This window comes from Pseudophryne corroboree, chromosome 6, assembly GCF_028390025.1.
Source record: "Pseudophryne corroboree isolate aPseCor3 chromosome 6, aPseCor3.hap2, whole genome shotgun sequence".
Classification (NCBI taxonomy): Eukaryota; Metazoa; Chordata; class Amphibia; order Anura; family Myobatrachidae; genus Pseudophryne; species Pseudophryne corroboree.
Genome location: NC_086449.1, coordinates 811,315,679 through 811,342,441, shown reverse-complemented (window position 1 = coordinate 811,342,441; position 26,763 = coordinate 811,315,679). Strand labels below are relative to the sequence as shown.

The 26,763-nt window shown below is 45.5% G+C and overlaps 2 protein-coding genes across 4 annotated transcripts in view; one reads left to right on the top strand and one right to left on the bottom strand.

Moving 5' to 3' along the window:
• Nucleotides 1-23,888, top strand: part of TIMP3 (TIMP metallopeptidase inhibitor 3) — a 35,691-nt gene extending 11,803 nt beyond the window's left edge. Inside the window, exons 2-5 of the mRNA XM_063929037.1 lie at nucleotides 14,970-15,052; nucleotides 18,277-18,388; nucleotides 19,612-19,733; nucleotides 19,893-23,888. Coding sequence (XP_063785107.1) covers nucleotides 14,970-15,052; nucleotides 18,277-18,388; nucleotides 19,612-19,733; nucleotides 19,893-20,090 — 515 coding nt within the window. The 3' untranslated portion in view covers nucleotides 20,091-23,888. The remainder of the gene's footprint in view (nucleotides 1-14,969; nucleotides 15,053-18,276; nucleotides 18,389-19,611; nucleotides 19,734-19,892) is intronic.
• The window catches only part of SYN3 (synapsin III), a 346,396-nt gene that overhangs the window by 177,067 nt on the left and 142,566 nt on the right, over nucleotides 1-26,763 (bottom strand). The window lies entirely within an intron of this gene.

The following is a 26,763-nucleotide window of genomic DNA, read 5'->3' as shown; positions in this document are numbered from 1 at the left end:
CCTTAACCTGGTTTGAACTTTGGGAGCCATATCCATGGTGACACATACCGGGTTATCACGGCAATAACCCGTGTTTTAGTGGCAGTGGAAAAGAGGGTATAAAGTGTTTGAAAAATTACAGTAGCTGATTGGTTGGTAGTTTATCTCTCTCTCTACTTTATTGCTCTCCAAGCTTTGATATATCTTGCTCCAAACTGCAATGCTCTGCAGAGCACTCCCTGAGGTAAAGAAGATTTGCACAGAATTTGGCCCCTCAGAGGAATGAGGTCATTTAAAGGAGTCTCTTTGAAGAAAAGGATAAAGGAGGTCAGCCTCCACCATTGTGTGTGCGCGTGACCTCAGGAAGTGGGTGAGAGGCAGAAGTGCAATTGTTCACCTTATCCAGTGTGCCAAATCTTTTCCCTTTGTGCGGGAGAGACGAGGCCTGCCTCTCCCGCCCTTTACTCCGCTCACTTTGCTGCCATTAATCACTTGGGGCAATGCAAGACCACCAATCCATCTGCAGGCGTGCCAGGGTCCACCCAGCCCCTGATACAAAGCCTGACCGATGTTATCAGATGCACACTTTTTACCCTTGACGATGGAGATGGAGAGAGCAGTTCCTGATAGCAGGCAGAGGGGAAATGACAAGACGCATGAATAATGTATAGGTGCTTGTGTAGGGGACATGCATGTGTATAGGTGTGTGTACATCACTGGAAGGCGTTTCAGATGTACAGTGATATTAAACATTGGGGGGGGGGGCACCTTATACCCTGTCATGTTTGCACTATATCGGTATATGCGCCCGCCAAGGCGATACAATGCATTTGTGGCGCACTATAAATAAAGGATAATGATAATAATAAAAGTACCACTAACAGGTCATGTTTTCTAGATTCCTCTGGAAATAAAATGAAAGGAAACGTAGTGAGGATTATTTACTGTAATAGCAGTGTGTGCAGTGAGGTCTGGCGGGACTTTGCAAGGAGTTGAATACGCCTCTTCCTGTCTAATTAACCTGAGGTCAGGGTACCCAGTACCGGAGCAGGTCACACTGCTGCCCTCTCCCCCTTAACATGTGACTTCACGAGAGGTGGCGGGGCTGCCACAATAAAGTGGAGATACTTTGGGCGGCTCAAGACAATGCAGGTTGCATGCCCTGAAGCAGCATTACTGGCCACTGTGCCGTTCCAGACAGCCTGCTTGCCAGATGCAGAGTCCGCGGGGCAGCGGCTTTACCATCCGAGGGCCCTGCACTCGGGCGATGGCACCGCTCACACATACACACCCCCTATGGCCCTAATGGTACCTAGTGAACTGATAGCTTGCAGTCAAATGATTGTTTCATCTCACACCGTCTGTTGTGTGTAGGTGACAGGTGCGCGCTTTAAAAGCAATTGCTCTAAAACCTAAATGGTCCCTGTTCCCATCCCCATCTATATGACCTGGATTAAGAGACCCAGGTGCAGATGTACGAAGACTTGGGGAGAGATAAAGCGGAGAGAGATAGAGTTCCAGCCAATCGGCTCCTAACTGCCATGTCTGTGCTTGAAGAATGACAGGAGCTGTTTGGTTGGTACTTTATCTCTCTCCAAGGCTTCGTCGATCTGCTCCCAGTTTCATTTGCCGCATTAATAAGAATATTTGATATACCTTTCTGAGGTATCTGCTGGTTTCCAGCAGTCGGGCTTTTATGAGTGACTGGTCTGTATTTCATATCTAGAACATAATATAATTCCTGGCCTCAGGAAGCGCTCCTGCCTTTGGCACGGATAATGAATAAAATGTTTGTTGAGCCCAGGAATGTACTGTGCTTAATGTAACATCTTACTGAGGAATGTGGAATACCAGCGTCGCCGCGCCAATCGGCTCGCAATCTACTTAGACTTAGTAGGAATTTTGTCCCCAGGGGAGCCTTAAAGAGGCTTGTCACTGGAAGCCGTGTGTTTAACCTCCCTCTAAGGGTCGCTTTAAGGCCTCCTGCATACCTAGCACCTTTTTTGTCTCTCAAGTTCAAGTGCAGCTTGTTATTAACCCTCTATCCCGCCAGGCAGCAAAGAGGCATACAGTAATGTTCAACGGATTTTGGTACTTGTCCTTGACCAGGCCAATGAAGGTGTTAAGTCGGCGTCCATTTTGAATTGCCGGACATGGTCAATAAACAAACAAAAATGGTAGTTTTATACTGAATTGAGTGAATTTGGGGTGCCTCGTACATAGTAGCTGTGAACCCATATATACGTAAAAATAATATCAGACTTTTCCATATGGAGCAACACGGTGAACCGTGCGGAAGACATTTGTGTTGTATTATCGCTACATCACTTCCGTATACATCCCAAGGGTCTTCGTTGGTGATTGACCTTTGTTCTGTGGCCTCCTTACGTTGTAGTCCACCTGTGCTAAGGGTAATCCTTTCACACAGGCCTGTCGGGCCTGGATTTCATTAGCATCAGGAAAGGATGAAGAGGTGTTAATATATTGCACTAAAACTTCATGAAAAGTCAGGCTTTTAATTGGCGTTGTTGGGTTTCCCTGAGAAATAACAAATCTGAGTGCTGCGTCTTCAGGTGCTGACTGCTACGAGTACTTCAGGCCTGTTACACAATACGTCACAGGGGAGCATGTAAGCCAGAATAATAATTATTACATACAGCTTCCTGCTGCTTTTATTGGCTATTTTTTTTATGGTGCCTGTGTAAGTTCTATACCATCTGTCCGCGCCTCGGACTCTTCCGCTTCAGCTGTACAGGGTGTGAGGTGGATTGTCTCCAAAGGAAGGCCTATATCAGCACTTGGAAGTAATTGTCTGCATAGAGGAAATGGGCGTCCATCACGTATTGTGTTCGCGGGGAGGATGTCCACGTTCCTTGTGTGCAGATGTGCTCCAGAAATACCACCATTTCAGCAGTTTGTCATCTTTGCCAAAGAAGGTGCCTCTGCCGCCTGTGGCTTTGGTTTTTATTTTGCCTAGCGCCCTCCTGTCCCTCCGTAATGAATGCTCTTCTTTTTGTGTACACAGAAGCTGAAAGCAGTTCTCCCATATATACCTAAGGGGGACATTTACTAAGCAGTGATAAGAGCGGAAAAGTGAGCCAGTGGAGAAGTTGTCCCATCAGCCAATCAGCACTGAAGTAACATCTATCATTTGCATACTATAAAATGATACAGAGCTGCTGATTGGTTGATGGGGCAACTTCTCCACTGGCTCACTTCTCTGCTCTTATCACTGCTTAGTAAATGTCCCCCTAAGACACAGGAAGAGCTGCAAGCGTGGGAGCTGTGGCTTAGTAAGTGATACTAGTCACATTGCATATGTCTGCCATAAAGACGGTTCCGGTATGAATGGTCAACCATGTTATGGTCGACAGTCATTAGGTTGACCACTATTGGTCGACATTGGCATGGTCAACACATGATGATGGTCGACACGTAAAGGTCGACATTATTATTATTTTTTTACTTTTTTTGGGTGTCTTTTTCTGCGTAAAGTGACTGGGAACCCCAATTACTGCAGTGTCCCTCGCAGGCAAGGTGCTTTGTACCGCTACCGCTTCGCTCGGCACAGGTTACCGTTCCCAATCGTAGTCCACGTGGATCGTAAAGTATGGGAAAGTTCCACAAAAGAGAAATTTGAAAAACTCATCTCGACCTTTTCATGTGTCAACCATTTTAACGTGTCGACCATGTGTCAATGTCAACCAATCGTGGTCAATCTAATGAGTGTTGACCATAACATCGCCGACCATCCAAACGGATACCCATAAAGACAACCCCGGGGCAGTAACATTGGTCCAGGTATGTTGCAACACTCAGCATGTCAACAGCAGAGTGTTGACATGGTCTGAATATCAACACGGACATCATGTCAACGTGTGACACGCTGACATGGTCATGTCGACACTGCATGACAACAGTAGGCGTACCAACATAGTGTTTTTCTATTAGATCCCTGAACCTGAACTGTTGACATTGTGACATAATTGTCGACATAATGACCGACATTGTTGACATGACCACATCAACATTCTGAATTTCGACATTCAGACCATGACGGCATTCTGAATGTCGGCATAATGACTATGTCGGCATAATGACCATGAATCTGAGACATTCCAACGAGAAGAGAGAGCCCAGCGACATACTGAGATTGGAATAGATGCCATTCTTATGTCCCATGACCCCAGTAATCAATAACTATCCGCAGACATCTGCTGAGGACGTGGCTCCTAATGATGGGAAAGAGCCAAGCACAGTGACATTCAGGATAGGAAGGCCCCTCTGCTATAGATTCCCCAGCTGGCTAACGGGGTAAGGCCTGCTAGCCATCACTCAGGATGAAGACAATGGGAGAGCGGACGGATCAATCCGGTTTAATAAGTAAACACATCTTGTGTGAGAGTCAGGACCTCACACACACGCTAGTGTCACCAGGTGGTGTGCGGTGAGAGCCGGGGAAGGAGCCATACTGTAGAACTGCATCTGTCATTGGTTAGGACGCTGCTCTTTCTTGATCACGTTTTCAGTCAGAAATAACATTTGTAAATCTCATCCAGAAAGACCACACACGTTACTGTGAGCCGCTATACCTCGTATGGGGCTTATTTCCTCACAGAGTACAAACATACGGCGCTGTGAGTGACCGTGGATAGCAGATGGGGTGACGCTAACAGCGAGGCAGAGTGTCGTCACCCCCCCCCCCCCCTCCGACTCCAGGACTGCTGTATAAGGTGCATGTAACACTACGCACACATGGGGGGGATTTACAGTAGAAGCTGCATATTTGCATGCTCACTGCACATTTACATTTCCACACCTGTAGTTTCCTCATCAAATGGACACAATCTTATGTAGTATGGGATGCAGTCACCTGAAACGAAGCTCCCTTCAAAGCGGCGTGCCTAACTGACACCAGAAAGCCCTCACTGCACTCTTACGTCAACACCCCTGGTCGGTCCTTAGAAACGACAGGGCCTACAAGTGTACATACAGATCAAAGTAAGCGTATTATGCGCACTCGCTGTGTGGCGGATGTCACACGATGCACAAAGGGACGACGTGAGGTGTTTCCGAGCAGCCACAGGGGAAATATTCACCCACAGCGTATTAACAGCTTTGTTATTTGCCATTGAGAAATGGCCGCCGCTGCTTGTGCTGTTGTGTCTGCAGGATGCCGGTGTTAGTGTGTGATAGTGTGTACACGTTATAGGGCAGGATTTACCCTCCGCCATTATTCTATTCTGTCAGGGTGTAGTACAGTATATAGTGCAATATATTGGATATTATGGGGTATATTCAATTGAAGTTGAAAGCTGCCGTCTGTCGAAAAGACGGCAGTTTTCGACTTTTTTAGGTCGAAAGGGGTTCCGACCTATTCATTATAACCGCAAATTATTAGACAAGTCGAGGAATTCGACTTGTCAAAGCACGTGAATCGGCGGAATAGCTGCCGATCCGCGTGCTTCTGTTTTTTGACCATCTCAATCCAATTTTAAAAACAGTCAGATTGAGATGAGGGAGCCGAGAGGAGGAGACGGTGGAGAGCAGCTGCTATAGCAGCGTAGACGGAGTATGTGTTACAGCCGCCGCTGACCGCAGCGACTGTGACACATCCTCCGGCTACGCTGCTATAGCGCTGCTCTCCCCCGTCTGCCTGCGGCTCTCCCTTGTCTCCGCTCCCGCATCTCAATTCAACTTTTTTTAAAGTCTAATTGAGATGGCATTGAATAGCCCTGATCGGATCCATTCCGACAAATGAATGTCGGAATGGATCCGACTTCAACTGAATATACCTGTATGAGTGTATACACATGTAATGTTAGTGTTCCATTATCACATCCTCTCAGGCACAGATCTCTAGGGCGCAATTACACCTCAGGGGTCTATGTACTAAGTCCTGGAGGGTAATTAAGGGGGACATGTACTAAGCAGTGATAAAAGTGGAGAAGTTGCCCATGGCAACCAATCAGCATTGAGGTAACATTTATCATTTGCATACTATAAAAGCAGATGATGGCTCACTTATCCACTTTTATCACTGCTTAGTACATCTCCCGCAAAGTGTAGAGAGATAAAGTACCAACCAATCACCTCCTAACTGCCATGTTACAGGCTGTGTTTGATAAATGACAGAAGATGATTGGTTAGTACTTTATCTCTATCTACTTTCTCTCTCCAAGACTTATTACATCTGCCCCTAATTCTCATAGTGATTGTTATGGCATGAAAATCTACTGGAGTTGGATTCCCGGGGGTAGATTTACTAAAGATACTAAAACAGACAAGGTGTTGCTCATAGCAACCAATCAGATTCTGTTTATCATTTTCTAGAATGCAATAGAGAAATGATAACTTTAATCTGATTGGTTGCTATGGGTTACACATACACTTTTCATTTTTAGAAGTTTTAGTAAATTTAACCTGGTGTATGATAAATGGTGCCCCAGCCAATCAGCTCCCAACTGTCATTTTTCAACCGTATGGCAGTTGGTGCTCCAGCCAATCAGCTCCTAACTGTCATGTGCTTGAAAAATTTGTTTGATGGGCAGATTCTAAGCTGGATGCATTCACAGCAGCTTTTCTGAAAATCCACAGGAACCTACTTAGAATCCGCCCGCGTATGCCGGCCATTATTTTACCATCTGCAGCCACATCCATCATATTAGTAGCTGGACGTGCCCCCTCTAATGGAAGCTGCCACGGCCGGGCGCTGAATAGACAAGGGATACGCCCAACTCAGAATCGGCCCCATATTGTCTGACAGAGCGAGATATAAATATCCGCTTACTGCCTGGCCCTGCTCCATGGGACCATTACCAGTGACCAGCTCTGTTCCTGCAGTAACACCGCCTCACGCCCCATAAAGGTGAGCAAGGGCCCCTCCGGCTCAGCGACTGGAAGAATGTCAGCAGCTCGGTTTTCACTAATATCTGACAGGACTATTGTGGGAAACTGTTACTTCCGAAAGGATCCATGTGAAAGCTTTGGACTATTTGACACCTCACTGATCCTCCTCTTGGCTGGGCTGTGGCGATGAGCTATGCTTTTGAACTGTGTTCCACATGCATTGCAGGCGGTCACCCTTTTATTTCCGGTTGCCGGTAACTTTTTATTTTTGTATGTTTGTTGGTCTGTTATGACTCTGACCCAGAGCATCCTGGGAAATCTTACCAGCTCCCGTCCAGAGATCATATATAGATAGCACTGTGCACTCTGCACTCTGTGCACTCTGCCGGGTGATATAATAGCACTTTCTCTTCTCTGTATTTCTGAGCAACCAAAGATGGGAAGACTATGGGGAAAGGGAACCTTCCCACCCAGCTGATTGTGATAGAGGTTCCAGGACGCCTCTCTTACTGGTGGGCAATCAGCGGCCCTCCAGCTGCTGTGGGACTACACATCCCAGCATGCCCTGCAATAGTGTTGCTATCAGGGAATGCTAAAACTGTGGCAGGTCATGCTGGGATGTGTAGTTCAACAGCAGCTGGAGGAACACGTATTACCCACCCCAAACCAAGGTGCAGCCATTCTACCACCCACATTCCCCAAACAAGTATAATATACAGGGCACTAATCAAAGTGTTAGAATATAGTATTACTTATGATGAGAGCAAGAAAGTATTTACTAGTATAATACAGAACAGCTAAATGTCATGTTTTGAGACGGCAGCTGGCCTATAAGTCATATAAGGTCCTATCAGCATCTCCACAGGGATCTATCCCGGGTTTACACACGGAAACTTTGTACCCAGACCTGGGGAAAGAGAATCCGACGGCTCTTGAAAGACCCAAGGCTTCCGGTGCCTGGGAAGAGGGGATGCCAGCTCTCACACCCCTGTGACTTACATATAACCTCCCAGAGACCAGAGGAGCTTCTTAGGTTTCTGGATTCCCGGGATGCCAGGTTCTGCGGAATTTCCTAGAGTACATATGAGGAGAGTCTATGGAAGAGCCGCGGCGGTGTGCGGATTAGGGGAGGCGCGCACAGCTGAGACCTTAGGAGCACAATCCCTGTGTACATCCCACAGAGATCTGTCCGGGCTCTGATTACCTCTAGCACAAAGTGTGAAACCTATACGGCTCCATGTGCGCATTCAGACCGTCCAGTGCTTTTCCATCCGCATTGCAGCCGTCATATTAGCGTTTGCACTAATTGTGCCGGTTGCAAATACTAATGGGATGCGCCTGCGATTGGAAATGCGCCCGCTCTAGAATTACGTATGTTGTGTTCAGTTGGCGCAATAGATTGTCACCTGCCGCTGTACATGGTAAGTGCAGGAAAATATTCTAGGAATGACCGACGGTGATACCAAGGATTATAGGTCCGAGCAGGATGAGAAAGTTACATTGTGCGGTTTTTGTAGCAGGAACAAAGAATAAAATAAAATATTCTTTCCGATGTGTCCATGCATGAATAACTTCTATTCTGCGATGTGACTGAGCGGTAGATGGATACACTCTGCGGAAATGAGATTAGCCAAAAATATCTTTGAGGGGGGAAAAAAAAAAAGCACAACCAGCTAAGCTGTTACTTTGCCCTACATGGTCCAGAGATAAGTAACTGTGGATAAGCCTCTGCTCTCACGCTGTAAGCCTGACGGATGCTGCGTGGAGTCCTGTACACTGGAGGCAGATCGGCAAGAAACCCCCACCCAAAATAAATGTGGGGTGCAGAAAGTGAGCGCAGACCACTCTGTCATTGGCCAGGGCTATAATAATAGTAATACAAAATATCCTGCGTACTTGGGGCCGGAGTCTGATTTGTGAATAAAGTAAGAAAGGGTAAGTAACTCTGCACTTTGGCAACACCATGCTGCACTGCAGGTGGGGCAGATGTAACACGTGCAGAGAGAGTTAGATTTGTCCAAACTTAAATCTAAACTGCAGTGTAAAAATAAAGCTGTCTATCATGTGTGGGCTACATGCAGAAGCAGCCAGTATTTACCCTGCATGCAGACATAGGCCCTCATTCCGAGTTGATCGGTCGCAAGGCGAATTTAGCAGAGTTACACACGCTAAGCCGCCGCCTACTGGGAGTGAATCTTAGCTTCTTAAAATTGCGACCGATGTATTCGCAATATTGCGATTACTAACTACTTAGCAGTTTCAGAGTAGCTCCAGACTTACTCTGCCTGTGCGATCAGTTCAGTGCTTGTCGTTCCTGGTTGACGTCACAAACACACCCAGCGTTCGCCCAGGCACTCCCACCGTTTCTCCGGCCACTCCTGCGTTTTTTCCGGAAACGGTAGCGTTTTCAGCCACACGCCCCTGAAACGCCGTGTTTCCGCCCAATAACACCCATTTCCTGTCAATCACATTACGTTCGCCGGAGCGATGAAAAAGCCGTGAGTAAAATTACTTTCTACATAGCAAAGTTACTTGGCGCAGTCGCAGTGCGAACATTGCGCATGCGTACTAAGCGGATTTTCATTGCGATGCGATGAAAAATACCGAGCGAACAACTCGGAATGAGGGCCATAGTACATGTATTTGCCCCCCTTGCATTGCAGCGTGGTTTGTCCAGGTGCAAAGTTACTTCCTCTTTCTTACTTTATTCCCAACCAGAATCAGACCCTTAATTCTGAATTTAGGGGGTCATTCCGAGTTGATTGTAGCTGTGCTAAATTTAGCACAGCTACGATCATCTTCCCTGACATGCAGGGGGACGCCCAGCACAGGGCTAGTCCGCCCCACATGTCATTGCCCCCCCCCCCCCCCCCAGCACAAACACAAAAGCATTGCACAGCGGCGATGCTTTTGTATTTCTGGAGTAACTCCCAGCCAGGGCAGCTCCTGCGGCTGGCCGGGAGTTGTTCACCGCAGCAGCTGCGTGAGACGTCACGCAGCCGCCGCGGCCCACCCCCCCCAACGGTCCGGCCACGCCTGTGTTGGTCGGACGGCGCACCCTAAACGGCTACTTAGTGCCACCGTTCAGCCCCCTCTCGCCCAGCGTCCGCCTCGGTCTCAGAGACTATCGCTAGGCAACGGCGACTGCCATGCGCCGGTGCACTGCGGCGCCGGCGCAGTTCCGACCCGATCTCTGCATTGACAGACTGCAGTGAGCGATCGGGTTGGAATGACCCCCTTAGTATACTTTCCGCATCGTAGCGGCATACAAGGCCACCTATAGTGTCCTAGGCACTTAGGATTAGTATTCTAGTCTGAAAGGATCTGGTATAAAGTCGCAGATTAAGCCCAGCGATGCGTCGCCCCATGCGTGGCTCACTCGTATCGACCTCCGTCTTCTGAAACCCAGGTTAGCGTCTGCGTCGCACACAGACGCTGCGTGTAATATCAGCGCCAGGATACGCGGGCCTGTGCTATTAACTGTTGCATTAATGATGTGCATAACTTGTGAAAAACATGCGGCAAGACAAATGGCGCAGCTTAACCACAAAGGGGTCTATTCATGAAGCAGTGAAAAGTGTGGAGAAGTTGGCCAAGGCAACCAATCGGCATTAACGTAACATTTATAATTTGCATACTATACAATTATACAGAGCAGCTGATTGGTTGCCATGGGCAACTTCTCCACTGGCTCACTTCTCCACTCTTTTCACTGCTTCATGAATAGACCCCAAAGTCCTCGGCGCGATCTGTGTAGAAAATGATTTTTGTAGCGCTCTCAGTGTCACAGATGCATGTCCATGATACTGTAATGGATGTGTAAAGCTAGGTAGGTACACGCCTCAGCAACTTACCAACGACCGTTGGACTGTTAAATTATCTGTACACAATAGTCAATGACCGTTCCATTCCTGGACGATAATAGGAATACACCTGATTTAATGATCTGGAAATCGGCTCAGTGTTTTGGAAAATGCCGTGCATGCAGCCCAGGCCAGATGAGCCGGTCTGTGCAACTATAGGCCCGCAGTGCAGTGTACGCACCCTCAGGTTCTCAGGCTGAGGGGTCAGAAATCGCCTGCTCGGCCCGCACAGTGCCCAGTGTGTACCCAGCTGTACACTGACCTCTCCCATATCACAGGATAGTCACATTCCTAACCTGCCGTCTGACTAGGCGAGGGAAGGATCCGGTCATGCTGGGATTACAGCAGGCGCATTCATGCAGGTTTAGTTTCAGGGAAATGTGTATTTGTACACGTGCTCTGCGAGGACAAAACCCAGCCGTGGTTTCCCACATCTCCCTTCATTATACTAGCAAAATAGGCAAGGCCCTCCGGGGGATGGGACAGTGCGGTCACACCTGCTCGGTGTTCCTCAGCGTCGTCTTCACAAATATTATCCTTCTCATACAGGAAACGGTCTGTGTTATTCCAGCACTTCTAATATTATCACGTTCAGCTCCGGTTCTATCACACTCCATCTGCTGTGCCCCGATATACTTCATGGGTGCTGGGCCAGGGATGGGTATCCCAATATACTTCATTGGTGCTATGTCAATGACGGACAGTCTGGTTTACTTCATGGGTTCTGGGCCAGGGATGGGTACCCGAGTATACTTCATGGGTGCTGGGCCAGGGATGGGTGCCCCTATATACTTCATGGGTGCTGGGCCAGGGTATACTTCATAGGTGCTGGGCCAGAGATGGGTGCCCCTATATACTTCATGGGTGCTGGGCCAGGGATAGGTACCCCAATATACTTCATGGGTGCTGGGCCAGGGATGGATGCCCCTATATACTTCATGGGTGCTGGGCCAGGGATAGGTACCCCAATATACTTCATGGGTGCTGGGCCAGGGATGGGTACCCCAATATACTTCATTGGTGCTATGCCTGGTATGGGTACCCCAATATACTTCATGGGTGCTGGGCCAGGGATGGGTACCCCAATATACTTCATTGGTGCTATGCCTGGTATGGGTACCCCAATATACTTCATGGGTGCTGGGCCAGTAATGGATGCACCTATATAGTTTAAGGTACACACATTGCCCTTAATTTCAGAGTGGAAAAGCTTCCAAAATGATTTTGGCCCTCATCCACATGCCCCTCACTTGCTCTAAAATGATACCACAGTCAACTCAGACCCCCACTTGCTGCAAAAACTGCTCCCACATCCCCCCCCCCCCCCCAGACCCACTTTAGCCCCTCAGATCCCACATGTACTAAACTCCTCGTGCATCTCGGAGATTAGGTGTCTATGGAGTTAAATATGACTAAGGGTGTAATGTAAGTGTCCCATAGGTAACTGCTTGCATCTTTGTGCCTCTGGACAATCTTACAAATCCTGAGAGATGACGCTTGGCAGGCTGGATGGGGTTGAGCGCCCGTCCTGTCTGCCAGCTCTGTGAGGTACGTGTAAGTCGGCATGTTACTATGTAAATAAATATTCCTCAATGTTTATGTGAGTCTCGGATGTGAGAGGCTTGTACACCCATTACAAGCACATTATACTTCATAAACCTCCCCACAGTCCTCTGCAAACTTCTGTCCGACTCCAGAACCGGACAATTGATGCCGCGAGATGACTCGTGGTTTATCACTGCTGGCAGAAATCGCCAGACGTAGAAGGAATTTGTGGAGTTTTGTATTTAATCAGAAAAGATTCCATTACTATAAGAATAATTTATCAAGAAGACGGGCTTTCCTGTATGGCGCATTTGTATCCAAATGTTATGTACACTGGTTGGCTTTCTATTAAAAATGGAACATTATGCCAATGTTTTTTTATAGGGCTGGACCGTACCAGAGTTAGGAAGCCTGGTAATTTTCTCCAGAAAAACTGGCATCCATGACTGAAGGTGGCAACTATGACAGCACACAGTGTTAGCGGCCATTTTGCAATATATTGACAGGATGCATTGTCAAAATGGCTGCCGCTGCCATTTGTAGGCGCTGGGTGTGCTTTCAAAATCAAACCTCCATGTCACAAAGTTAAATTCCTGAAAGGACCATATTCTATAGCTGCGGTGGCTGGCTTCAGCTGCCATGTGGTTTAGAGGGGGGAGAAGGTTTATAATCCCCGAAGCATCAGATGGCTGCCTTTAAATTGAAACTGATGTGGAGAAGCCAGCCAATTGCTAATGCACATGGAGGCTTGTGCCAATATGTTTCCTAAAACATAATTGCTGTAGGCCAGTGAGTATGTATCTGTACATCTGTCCATGCTTTGGACATCATACCCTCTCCTATTTTAGGGGTAGGCAACATGCAGTACTTCAGCTGGTGTGGAACAACATATCCTAAAGTTCCCCGAAAGACGTGGGGTGGGGGTGGGGGGACGTTTTGGCTGCTTAAAGCCGCAATTAGCGACATGTTAGAGGAAACTACACGTCATTGTGGCCCTTCCCTCTGCTGTTCAAACCCGTGATCCGCAGTGTATTTCACAGCAGGAGGCGGGGCTTGGATGATGCCATTCAATGCGAATCGCGTCACCCATCCTCCTGGCTGCACACTTCAGTCAGCAAATGGGCACCGAGAGACTGGGCAACTCTGTTGGAAGATCGTTAGAACCCCACCAAAGTCGAGACTCTCCCAGAGCTTCAGGGAGAGTTTGCAAGCATGATGCTAAATCTGTAATAGGGCATGCTGAGATTTGTAGTTCCACTGCAGCTGGAGTGTCCTTCCTTAAATATGTCTACATTTCAAAAGAGATTAATTGCTATCAGGACAATAATGTAGGTTATTGGACACTATTGCATTGAGAGACACTGATACGTTAATGAGGCGCCTTGCACTATAGTAATTATCCCAGTTCTGGTTTTAGTGACTTACTGTAAATCTGGACTGGAATGTATAAAATGTCATTTTCTGCATTGTTACATTCACAGCTTACTGAGTGTAGTCTTAATTCCCGCTATGGCAGGATTGGCTCATCCTGCACAGACTTGGAAGTGGTTAATTGCAAACTGCTGCTGATGATTACTTAGTGCATATTTCCACAAGGGCTGGATTAGCATTGTAATTGTAACCACATTGTTAACCCATTCCAGTGCCGTGTTCAGTGATGCATCGGTGACGGTCGTTACCCGTTTGGGATAACATTAATATAGAATAGTGATAGGCAATCTTATACACTTCAGGGGCCGCATGAGTGGCCTTCCAGCCTTCAAAGAGGTCACAGGTGGAGAATCGGAGGGCCGCAGGCAACCCTAACCGGGTAAATCAATTACAAACTGGCAGCAATGGCTCGTGACCACAGGGTGTATCTAGCAGACTGGGTCATGACCAGAGGGTGTATCAGGCAGTATTGCTCATCATACAGTAACTACAGGGTGTATCTAGTTTTATTAAGAGGACTTCATGGCTGAGGTAAATTAAACAAAACACTCAAGAGGGCTTGAGAATATGAAACCGTAAATCAGAGAACCAAGTTTCCCCAAACATCTGCTTTCATTGCTAACCGCATGAACGCATACACACAGCGGGGAAAGCCATTTTGTGGGTGAGGAAATAGTCCGCCTATCACTTCACTGGGAAATTCTAGTGGGTCATAGACTGCAATCGTCACCAATAATAGCTCACCCACAAAATGGCTGCCTCCACTCTGTATGTGTGATGGATCTATAGGGCCGACTTTAATGGCCTCCGTGTTTGCGGATTTCAGACTATTGCATTTGGTCAATAGGGGTCAAACCATCAAATGGTGAGAAACTGTTTTTTATTGATGTTTTTGACCAAAAATACTACTTTATATGTATGACAAAGCATTCTGTGGAGAGATGTGGAATTGTCTTTACTTGGGTTGAGATAAAAGACTTCTTATCACATTGACACTGATGTCTGAGTGAGTCTTGTGTATTAGTGTGAGGCGGGAATGAAGCCGGGGCAGGAGCTGTATTGTGCGGCTCCAGACTCTCCACTATATGAAAGTAAATGTGCATACTATTCGCAGTGTACTGTATGTAGGATATACGCAGGGGTATTGTGTGTGTGTGTAGGGCATCCCTGTCAGATATTACTTTAACAGCACCGGCCAGATATTGCATGGCAGGATGACACAAGCCATGCTGATTGTGTGTGTGTGTATGTAATGTGTGTATACAACCCTTCTTACTCCTGTTTGTTTTTGTTTTCTTGCAGTGATCAGAGCGAAGGTTGTCGGTAAGAAGCTGATGGACGATGGGCCCTTTGGAACTATGCGATACACAGTAAAACAGATGAAGGTAAAAGCTCTGCTCTGACTGCCAGTTACTGTATGTGCAATTTATATGTGCTCTGAAGTCACACGCAGACCAGATTAGATGGTGCTCTGCAGTCACACAGATTAGATGGTGCTCTGCAGTCACACAGATTAGATGGTGCTCTGCAGTCACACACAGATTAGATGGTGCTCTGCAGTCACACACAGATTAGATGGTGCTCTGCAGTCACACACAGATTAGATGGTGCTCTGCAGTCACACACAGATTAGATGGTGCTCTGCAGTCACACACAGATTAGATGGTGCTCTGCAGTCACACACAGATTAGATGGTGCTCTGCAGTCACACAGATTAGATGGTGCTCTGCAGTCACACAGATTAGATGGTGCTCTGCAGTCACACACAGATTAGATGGTGCTCTGCAGTCACACACAGATTAGATGGTGCTCTGCAGTCACACACAGATTAGATGGTGCTCTGCAGTCACACACATTAGATGGTGCTCTGCAGTCACACACATTAGATGGTGCTCTGCAGTCACACAGATTAGATGGTGCTCTGCAGTCACACACAGATTAGATGGTGCTCTGCAGTCACACATTAAGCAAAGATGTCCCTGATCTGATCTCAGCCGCAGTGTCGCACAGGTTGATGAAGACGTAACAGCTGCCATCTTGGCCCGTGATTATTTTCATGTTTACTAGTCTGTCAGTGTCAGTGATTCCAATTGGTCTTAGAGAACCATGTGACATAACTACAACCAATGACGTCACTGATGGCATCACTGTTGGATGTATAAGAAAGCGTACAAAGCCTAAACTGTCTTACTTTTTACCTTGCCAACGCCATAAATAAACTTCCCTCATCCAACAGAATGTAACCCTATGTAAGGACCATTTTTGCATTACAACTGTGGCGTGAAGCTGTGTTAGTAGTAAAGGCGCTGACATCGGTTAGTCATAAAACGCGCCATGTTTAGTATTTATACTAGTAAACACATGAAGTCACCAGCCTCTCCCCTCATTATCCTCTCTCCCGAGGCCTAAGTGGTTACCTTGGCCTTCTTTTCCAACCTGTGACATTCACTACTGGGTTTTTTTTTTGTTCCTGCGATGTTTGGTAAAAATGCTTCTGGGCGCGTACAATAATTTTCCAAGTTGCACAATAAAACGGGATTGATCGTTTACAGTCTACGGCCCCTGGAGTCCGTCCTGCAGACAGGAGTGGTGGCGCTTTCTCGGCCAATACCCCCCTTCCTCCTCCTCTCCGTGGACCTCTGGAATAAGAGACTGATTTTCAACCCATTCTTAGCCTTTAACGCTGAAGGGGATGATCTATGTCGGGCCCCTTCAGTCATGAAAGTGTTAGGGAATGTGTTTGGGACATTTCTCTACTATCCAACTGCACATGACGGTCTCTGGGCACAAGCTGCGTCTGTGATGCATACAGCGATTTGGGACTATGTAATATGGATGGGGTTCAAGTCTTGGCTATGACCCCCCCCCCAAGTCATGAGGCTGGCTTACTTCCTCACCAAGAAGGGAAGGAGGGGGAATTCTTTGGCACACAGTCTAGAAACCTGCAACTTATTAAGGGAATAGAGCTGTAGAAGAGAAACAAGCAGGACGTATGCCATCTGGGTAACAATGGGGTTATTTATGAACAAATGGGAGTGAGGCCAGCGCTGGGGGCCTCTGTTACGGGACTGAAATCCAGCACCCATGCCATTACTACACTGGAATAGTAACAGATCTTGCACTTGTAGATGGTAGATTTGTGGATACTGAGCTTAGTAACCGTCTGTCCTTTGTGCATTTGTTGGTTTTCAATATAAGAGTGAAGTATCAGAATAAAAAAATTATACACTACATGTGAACTCTCTGAGTAAATTGATGATACTTTTAAATCATTGCTAACTCTGTCAGGTTTGCCTAGTATTATGTGACTACCGTGGCAACCGCTTTCATATGGCACATGATGTTGTAAGCAGAGAGGCTTTGGAATGCTCCTCTGAGCTCTGTTTTCACTGTGACATCCTACCCCTCCCTCAGCCTGTAGCTAATTCACTGTGTCTGACTGGCCATATATTTTGTACCAGCTTTGTGCACTGTGACATTCCTCCCCCCCCACCCACCATCCCCACCAATCTCTCATGACACGCGGAGGGCTGTGACCCTGTATCTGTTTAGCTAATTGACTGTGTCTGTGACTGGCAGACAGGCCATGTGATTTGTGTCTGCTCTGTGCACTGCAATATCCTCCACCCCACCCCATTGCTACCATATGACATGCTGAGAAGTTGTGACCCTGTGGCTGCCCTGTTTGGTTTCCCTCCAGAGAGCTGTTCAAAAAGAGTTAGTCATTTTTCTTATCTGGCTCCATTAAATCCTTTTCAGATGCTTAAAATGTACTTAACGAGATGAGAAATTTGACATAACTTGTAAAAAAAAAAAATGCAATAATTGTTCAGGGACGTGAAAATGAGTGATATGTATCAAATCTTGGAGAGAGATAAAGTACCAATTAATCCGCTCCTAACTGTCATTGGGACGTAAGATCTTCTATGTATAGGACACTATGAACATTAAATAGCCGTTCAGCTTATCATTGTCTGGCCATGTGACGGCTAATAAGCCCCTGCTTTGAGGGTGTACTTTCCCTTATCAAATCCAGATGGCTTGTCGGGCGGACATTTTAACTCATTGACTTCAGACTAAAAATTTTCTCTTCTGCCACCTCCATGCTTCTAAGAGCCCATACACTTGTTGGCTCACAAGTGTTTGGGCGTTATACCCCCCATCCCGTGTAGCCGTGCTCTCTTCTATGCAACTTTGGGGCACTTGAAACCGTGAGTCACTCACTATGAGTCGGGTGGAGCCAAGGCAGCGGCCCCCTTGGTTATCTCACAGCTTATTCTTTTGAAGAGCGCGTCTGACACACTGTGAAAAAATGTCTATTAAAACACATTCCTTGTAGCTAAACCTTATTAAATATAGTAACATCTTGTTCTCCAGCCAGCTAGTATTTTGGTTACGTTCTCCTGCCCCAGGTCTTCCAGCCGCTCGCAATCTTATTCCCAGTAAGGGAAAAATAATATTACTAAAACACATTTTTGGAGGCGTTTAGTGCAAGGAACCTGCCAGATAGCCAGAACGCATATTTGTAACGTAATGGGTGGAAATGCTATAATTTGCTATTATCCATGTCACGTGGAAGTCACCCTGTCTGTCTCGGACTTCTCCTCAGATGTATCGTGGCTTTAAGAAGATGCCTCAAGTTCAGTATATCTACACAGAGTCCTCTGAGAGCCTCTGCGGGGTCAAGCTGGAGGTCAACAAGTATCAGTACCTTATCACAGGTGAGTTTTCATCTACAACATCCCAGGGGGGCTCTCACCCTCACCACCAGCAGAACGTAAAGGTGGCCACATTGTGGGCTGAAGCTCCAGTCATGAGAATAAAGCCTCATTGGAAAGTAGGGATGGCCATCGATCAACAATGCTTGAACACCGATGGTTGATGGTTTAGGTCCCATGGTTCTCCGCTATCGATGGTACAAAGTCAGCAGTAGTTCTCTATTTTTTTTTTTTATTTATTTTTTTTTACCGCTGTGCAGGGTGCACAGAACTTAACCCAAGCCTCCGTTGTGCCATTTTGCTCCGGCTCCCTTTCCTGATTCGCCTGCCACCCGCTGTGTCAGAAAACAGGAAGGCTATTGCTGCGTCCAATCATCATGGCTTCAGGCCATCGATGCTAAAGCACAGGTGGCACCATCAATGGAGACCATCGATGATTAACGCTTCGTTGGCCATTCCTACAATGAAGTAGGGATTACTGAGGCAGGAAGCTCGCACTGTGCAATTCGTTCCTAGTAAGCTATTGTAGTAATTGTATATTTTTATGAATGGCTGCCTCCGCCGTAATTGTCTTCAGGCTGGTAGTGCATGATCCAAACATCAGCCTATTGAAATGTTGTACAAAATACCGCAATCCGTGCTGTTTCCCCACCTGTTGTTAAATATTATTTATAAAGCACTGACATATTCTGTAGCGCTGCACATTATCTGGTGCCGCTACAGCTACTGCCGCACTGTCCGTTGCTGGGTGCTGTGGCATTACCCATCAGTCGCACACATTGCAGAATTTCCTGCGACAATCTCTATGAACCAGGCAGCCGATGGCGGACGTTAGACCAACATGGGGGCTGGTGTGAAACTTCTGTAAACTTCAGATGCCCCCGCTCCTATCAGGCCAACAAACAAAACTCGACATAATCAAATCCTTATGTCAATATTTTTGAAGTTGTTCCCAAACATTACGCAACGGCGCGTTATCGCTCAAGTACCATTAGAAACGTGAAGTTTTTAAGTCAACAATTACGCATATCGGTTCAGGGTCTGAAGCACGTTTTTAATAAAGACAGCTGCTCGTAAACAGATGTTACTCATAATCCAGTCATCCATTCGAGTGGCTGAAGTTGCAATTAATCTGTAACCGCAGCAATTAAAGACAGCATTATATTATTATGGTAATGTATTTTCAAAAGGATACGTTCTAATGTGCTGCCTCTACTCCTGTACAGGGCGTGTGTATGAGGGGAAGGTCTACACCGGCCTGTGCAACTTGATTGAGAAGTGGGATAAGCTGACACTTGCCCAGCGCAAGGGGCTCAATCACCGCTATCACCTGGGATGTAACTGCAAGGTAAGCCACAGATTTACTGCATCTCCATACAGTGTATCGCAACGTTCCCCGACCTTGGGAAATTAAATTTTTTCCACACGATTTCGTAAATATGAGTGATAAGTGTCATAATGTGATTGCCTGTGATCTAATGTAAGTCCTTGGCCTCCTTTGTTACAGATCAAGCCTTGTTATTACCTCCCGTGTTTCATCACCTCCAAGAGCGAGTGCCTTTGGACAGATCTGCTGTCTAACTTTGGCGCCCCCGGCTACCAGTCCAAGAATTACGCCTGCATCAAGCAGAAGGAGGGTTACTGCAGTTGGTACAGAGGATGGACTCCCCCTGACAAAACCGTAATCAACACCACGGACCCCTAAGCTCAGAGACTGTAATGGACAGTAAACCTTTAAAATATATGCGGCAATGAAATTAGTGCCTGATTTCTTGCTAAGTTTAGCACTTGGAACACTTAAGTCTTTGCCCTCATACTGAAAGTATATATTTTTTAAACACTTATTTTCAATCACCCATTTAAGGCAGATACACGTGTGCAGGGTTCTGTTGGAAGGTCTTGCTTCATTTGTGTTTTCCTTCTTTCTATAAAATTAACAGTCCATGTGGCCTGCTGACGTAAGCCATCTTATTTTGAATTGACAGGTTCGGCACAGTTTTTTCCCATAAAACAAGGAAAGACAGACTGATAACAGGTTAGCCCGGATACTGGCTGAAATTCTGTCATATTGAAAAGTGCTGTGCTTTATTTCTTTTTGCAGCTTGAACCTCCTGCCACAAGAGGCGCTGTGTAATGATCTTTTAGAAGCCGCTCTAGGCTGCAAAAGACCTATGGTTACTCAAATAATACCCTAAAAATAAATTAAGTTACAGGGGAATGAAGTGGGGATGCTTGGGATTATCAATGTGATATTTTTTATTTTTTTTTACGAAACATGTTGGACCTGGTCACACTCGTAGACTATTTTTTATTGCGAAGTATCGGAGACCCCAGCATCTGGTTGGGAAAACATTTTTTAACATTGCACTAATAAATGAAAACATATCTTTTGTATGTTGCTATGTACTTCTTAACAAAATGTTCATGGTTCTATAGTGCCTTGCAGGTCACAGGCAGGACTAGCCAGAGAGAATAAGCTATTACAGCCTTCAATGTAGAGGCTGGAAGTGCCCTCGTGTACACATGGATTCAGATGCAGCTCCCTCTTGTGGCCCGGAAGAGTATGCAGTACCTGGAAGCTCTGTTACGTTAAGGGCTCCACAAAATTATATTATTTTTTTATGAAGTAGCTGTGATAAAAGCTATCACCCAATCATTTTAGACTAAGGATAATCAGAGCTATTCATTTGAGGTAAGAGGTTGGGTGCAGTTATAGAGCTGAAGTGATTTACGTAATATTCTGAAGTATTCAGAATATTTCAAACAAAGCGGGAACTTGTTCCAAGCGGACTGTTTTATCTCTTGTCGATTGACTTTGTAATAACACGTATCAGTATGCAGTATACGTGCCAGTGCTTGGACAGGAGTACATGTTATATGCTGTTGCGTAATGACAAATGAGGCAAACGCAACCTCATCAAGTTGCCTGATACTGTATGTAATCTCTAAATTCTGCAGTAATTACCCTATTCAATTATTCATATGCAGTTGCACCTCCGAGCCACTAGAGGCACTAATAAAATTAACTGTTTCTGATAATGAGATTATTCCACCATGATAATCTCCGCCACTGCCTAGACTCCCGCCGTCCATCGTCCGACCACAGTAGAAGGCCACTTTTCAGGATATCAAACAAATGTGTTCAATTGAAGCAAATTAAATTCTAAATTTATTTGTATTCCTGTGTGTGTATTCTTAAAAAAAACAGAGGTCAATGGTGGTGCCTTCACGCCCACATCTGTGGGAATCCATAACGTGAATCTAAATTATGTATTGTTGTTGCTCTCGACTGGATGTTTTATAGATACATTATATGTAGAGTTCTAATATAAACGTCTTGAACTTTTTTTGTTTTTGTTTTTCGGTTCTGACAAAATGGGTGACTACGTTTTTACTGCGATTGTGTGACGTAACATATTTTCTGGTTTATATTTTCTTTTCTCTTTATTTATCAGATGTAGAGGAAAATGTTGTTTTTTGTTTTTTTTTTATATATCTTCACCCCATTCCAAGTAGAGAGTAGTTGTTGTTTTTTTTGTTTTAATTATGCTATTTTACAGGTTTGCTACATGATATCACAAATAGGAATATTTTATATGGATATGCATTTATATTTGCAGAAAGTATTCCTGACTGCTATTACTGAGAAGTGCATTGCTTTTTGTAGTCCTAAATAGGAATAAGCGTTTTCCTACAAACCACTTTCTAGCACAGGACGGAACATTGTGGATGGAACTTTTGTTTAAACTACAACTCCCAACCTCTAGAGCCAGCTTTGGGTGGCCTGAGGACAGCTGGAGCTGTACTGTGCCATATATATATATATATATATATATATATATATATATATATATATATATATATAATGTGCGCTGAAATGGAATCCTGATCGGTGTCTCTCCAGCTGCTGGAGACTGGCAATGCAACCTGGGACTTATAGTGCTCCAGCAGATGGTGTGTCAGTATCAGTTGCCTCACTGCTGGTACTGCCTTCCTTTAATTGGTTAAACCGTACAGTAGAATATCTTTTTCTTCCTAAAAATCCATTTTTAAAGCAGTGGTTTGGTGACATACCAGCATTTAATATCTATGGTCTGTTATGTGACCTTTTTAAGAGTTAATGAGTTCTTGTGGCAGCCATTTTGTGGGCCGAATCCATCTTTGTGACAACGCAGTATATCCATTCACTAGTAGCCAGCTACATCGCGGTGGCTAGTAGTCATGTGTAACGGGTTCCTAGAGCATGGACAGGCTGCATTAACAGGAAAACTGGTTCAGTTCACAAAATGGCTGCCTCCGCTGTGTATCGGCGCCTTGCCTTTTAAATAGTGTATTTGTGCTACACACGTGGAGGTCAGGTTTTTGTTGACTGACTTAAATTTGAAATTGTCTTAAGTCCCTTTGCCTTGCCCCTGTTTCTATGTTCTGTGACAATATATTTTTTTTTACCCATTAAAGCCTTTCTCCATTAGCAACTGTAGTTTATGGATGTAGCCCAGGCTAGGTTCAGACGGACACTGCTGGGACAAAGTGATAGGTTACACAGAGACAGCTGATGAGATGTGATGGAGGTTAGGCTATATCTGTCTCTTGAACAGGGATAGTGAGAATGCCTGGCCTGCATGCCTTTTACCTCAGAAGGTGACCTGTTTCTGAATGCTGGGATGTGCTCACTACAGAACACAGAACCGATTTACAGATGTAGATGCTTGTAAAAGTAAAATTTGGACGCAATTTGTGTCCTTCCCGTATGTCCTTTTTTGGGGTGGCCAAATATAATTGAAGCGTGCTATGGGACCCTACCTCCTGTCGCTCTCTATGGCGTTAGGCAGACACCTCAAAGCCTAGGGGCTGTATTAAGCAAACAGTGAGTAGGCTAGGGAAGGGGACTCACCACGTCCGCAGAAAGGGAAAAACATTTAAGAAGTAAAATAATATATTTGGGGATTGTCATTAAATAAAACCACACTGGAAACTCCTAGAAACTATAAAACTGACAAAATAAGAGATTGGGTACTAATTACTGCATTAACCAGCTCAACTAGTCAGTAACCTGTAGCAACCAATCAGCAGTTAACCTTGATTGGCCTTGTGCGGCTTAGGCGTATAGAAGCGTACGCCTGATTGGTTGCAAAGGGTGGCTGACATGAAGCTTTATTATAGTATTTGGCATGCGTTATGCAGTCCGTATGCTGTATGTAGTGACACATGACCTGAGGAGAACAGGCTTGGGCAACACCACCCTGCTGAGGAGAAATTATAAAGGGTGGCAGACAGGTGCAAGGTCACAGGATTAGGCTACACAACTCGTGTGGCAAAGATGGCAATGTCCAGGGAAGATGTGTTGTGTACCGGCCGTGTGTAGCACAAACTCCCCATTTCTCCAATGTTATTTATGAAATGTAAATTCTGTGATTGTATATTGGCTTCTGCTCTAAAATGTTTGTGTTTTGCAGTATATTTTATCCTAAACATTAAACAAATACTTTATATTTCTATAAAACACGTTTCCTGCGTCTTTTCTGTGTGGTGCTGACCGCTGTGTGTGTGTGTGTGTGTGTGTCGTACACAATAAAGGGTGTGAAGCCTGAACGGTGCTCTCATACGTTGCTGAATGGGGAACAAGACTTACTGGTCCTTACCAACATTATTACTCTCATAACAAGTGGACTAAATTGTAAGGCATATAACATATTAATCCCTGCATATTCTACACTCGGGCATTATTACCCTGTACAAAAAACACACATACAGCATACACCTAGCATCTTTTCAACATATGGCGCAAGAAGCTTGGCGTGACTTAGACACTCCACCACGGGTAGCGAAGCGTATGCATTTTCTATATGTTGCGTCTTAGGTGCCCAGTAGCGGCATACAAAGACGTCCAGAGACACACTAGGTTATTACTTTTGTCGCCAAGGATTTGGTATAACAGGGATAAAGTCGCAGATTCAGCATAACAAAACGTGGCGGGAGAATGGTCATGGCGCTTGTATAGAAACCTGCTTTACGCATATTTCCCACTTTGTCGCACACAGAAGTGCAAGTGACGCCAGCCCCGTTCCAAGTGTTGTCTGTATTCTGGACGTGTGTCAGTATTCCGGCACCAGGATTTCAACCACCGGCATCCTGACCGCATTCCGTCACATTCACGCTGATATTTTACTGGCTGAAATGGTCATCTTCATTTTTAGTGAATGCATCCATTTACCTGCCTATCATGTAGTGCTGTATGCCACACGTCTACACAGCCATTTCCCCCAATAGCTATATTACACCCACAAACTTCTACATCATGCCATCTTGTACTAAGATAACTCACTGATGTCAGAAATGGGGCCACTGTAGCAATACAGTGGAGAAAATGAGTTCTAGTTTAATGAATGTCAATTTACAGTGTCCGTTGTCTCTACACAGTGGTGGCCGCCATTTTGTAAGCAAAGTCAATAATATGAGAAACTAGTGACATCACTGAGAGTGCAGCCTATCCAGTCATTAGGAGCTAGTGACATCACTGAAAATGCAGCTTATCATTCACTAGGAGCCAATGACATCACAGAGTACAGCCAGCCATTCACTAGCAGCCAGTGACATCACTGAGAATGCAGCCTATACATTCACTAGGAGCTAGTGACATCACTGAGAGTGCAGCTTATTCACTAGGAACCAGTGACATCACTGAGTACACCCTATGCCAGGCATGTCCAAACTGTGGCTCCCCAGCTGTTGAGAAACTACACATCCCAGCATGCCCTGACACAGCTTTAGCATTCTCTGACAGCAAAACTGTGTCAGGGCATGCTGGGATATGTAGTTTCACAACAGCTGGAGGGCCGCAGTTTGGACATGCCTGCCCTATGCATTCACTGGTGACATCACTAAGAATGCAGCCTATCCATTCACTAGAAGCCAGTGACATCACTGAGAATGCAGCCTATCCATTCACTAGGAACCAGTGACATCACTAAGAATGCAGCCTATCCACTCACTATAAACCAGTGACATCACTGATAATGCAGCCTATCCACTCACTAGCATCCAGTGACATCACTAAGGATGCAGCCTATCCAGTCACTAGGAACCAGTGACATCACTAAGAATGCAGCCTATCCACTCACTAGGAACTAATGACATCACTGAGGCAAGAACAAAATAAATAAATTGTCTCTTATTTTGTTAATTGTGCAACAAAATTTGTCAGGGATCTGTATCCCTGAGAATAAAGTAAAACAAACCAAAAACAATCCTCTTTATCACTGTACAGTAAATTCCACTCGCTCAGCTATTAATCAGTCTCAATAATTACATGCATAAGTGAAGTTCACTGTTTACCAGATGTTTCCTCTTTATTCATCCATTTCTAATGGCTCTGTATGCTGGCCAGTATAATTTAGGCCTATTATTCCCAATTAATTTCTGTAATTGGGGTCAAGAGGCAAACAGAATCCATATTTTGGGGAGCTGGCGGCCAAGGACAACTAAATCTGTGTTGGCAACACAATCAGCGTAATATTCCTTATGTAATACAATACTAGAATAAAACAGAAGTTCTCATTATACAATATGTTTTATGTCGTTACCAAGGTCAAAATGATCTGTATATTGGAGTATGGTTGCAAGATCGCATTGCTGAGCATATTACACTATATTTTTGCTGTTATTGCCACATTACCAAGGAGTTATGAAGCAACTGAGGAGCTACAATAATTATATACAGAGGATCACCCATCCCGCTTCAGCATTATATTCTGCTTTTCCGCTGTAGCATTATTTGTATTACATACAGGCATATACAGTAGCTTAAGGATTCCAGAGCCCCTGTAGCTTACACTAGATGGAGGCAGCCATTTTGTGGAAGAAGCCAACCCATCCATTTCACTGGAGTCCAAAGCCACAGTGAGTGAGTTTGTCCTCTAGTGTTATACCTATGGATGAATGCTCACAGTTGTTGGTTTGGCACACAATATGGCTGCCTCTTCTGTCAGGGACCTGTGCAATGTCACCGGTGTAACCCAAGGAACATCCGTAATAAATGGGTATACCGTCACAGTCTGGTGACTGTGCATATTCTCCGCCATCCATTGCTAGGACTTTGAAGAGGGCTGACTTGCTTGGATGGAAGTGTGAGGTGTACACAAATGCGTAGACCAGTGATCTCTTACCCGTAGCTCGTCATAGTATTTTTGGTAGCTCACAGAGCGCACAGGCTTGGGCAGTCACTGGCACTCTTCCTCCCTTCATTTTTAATATGGTTCCGGCAGTCAGCCAATCAGAGCTTGTGGACCGGCAGTGGCAGCACCTGATTGGCTGCCGGACCGCAAGTTTTGATTGGCTCACTTACCAGCATCATATTTTAAATACCCGTTGCCTCTGTC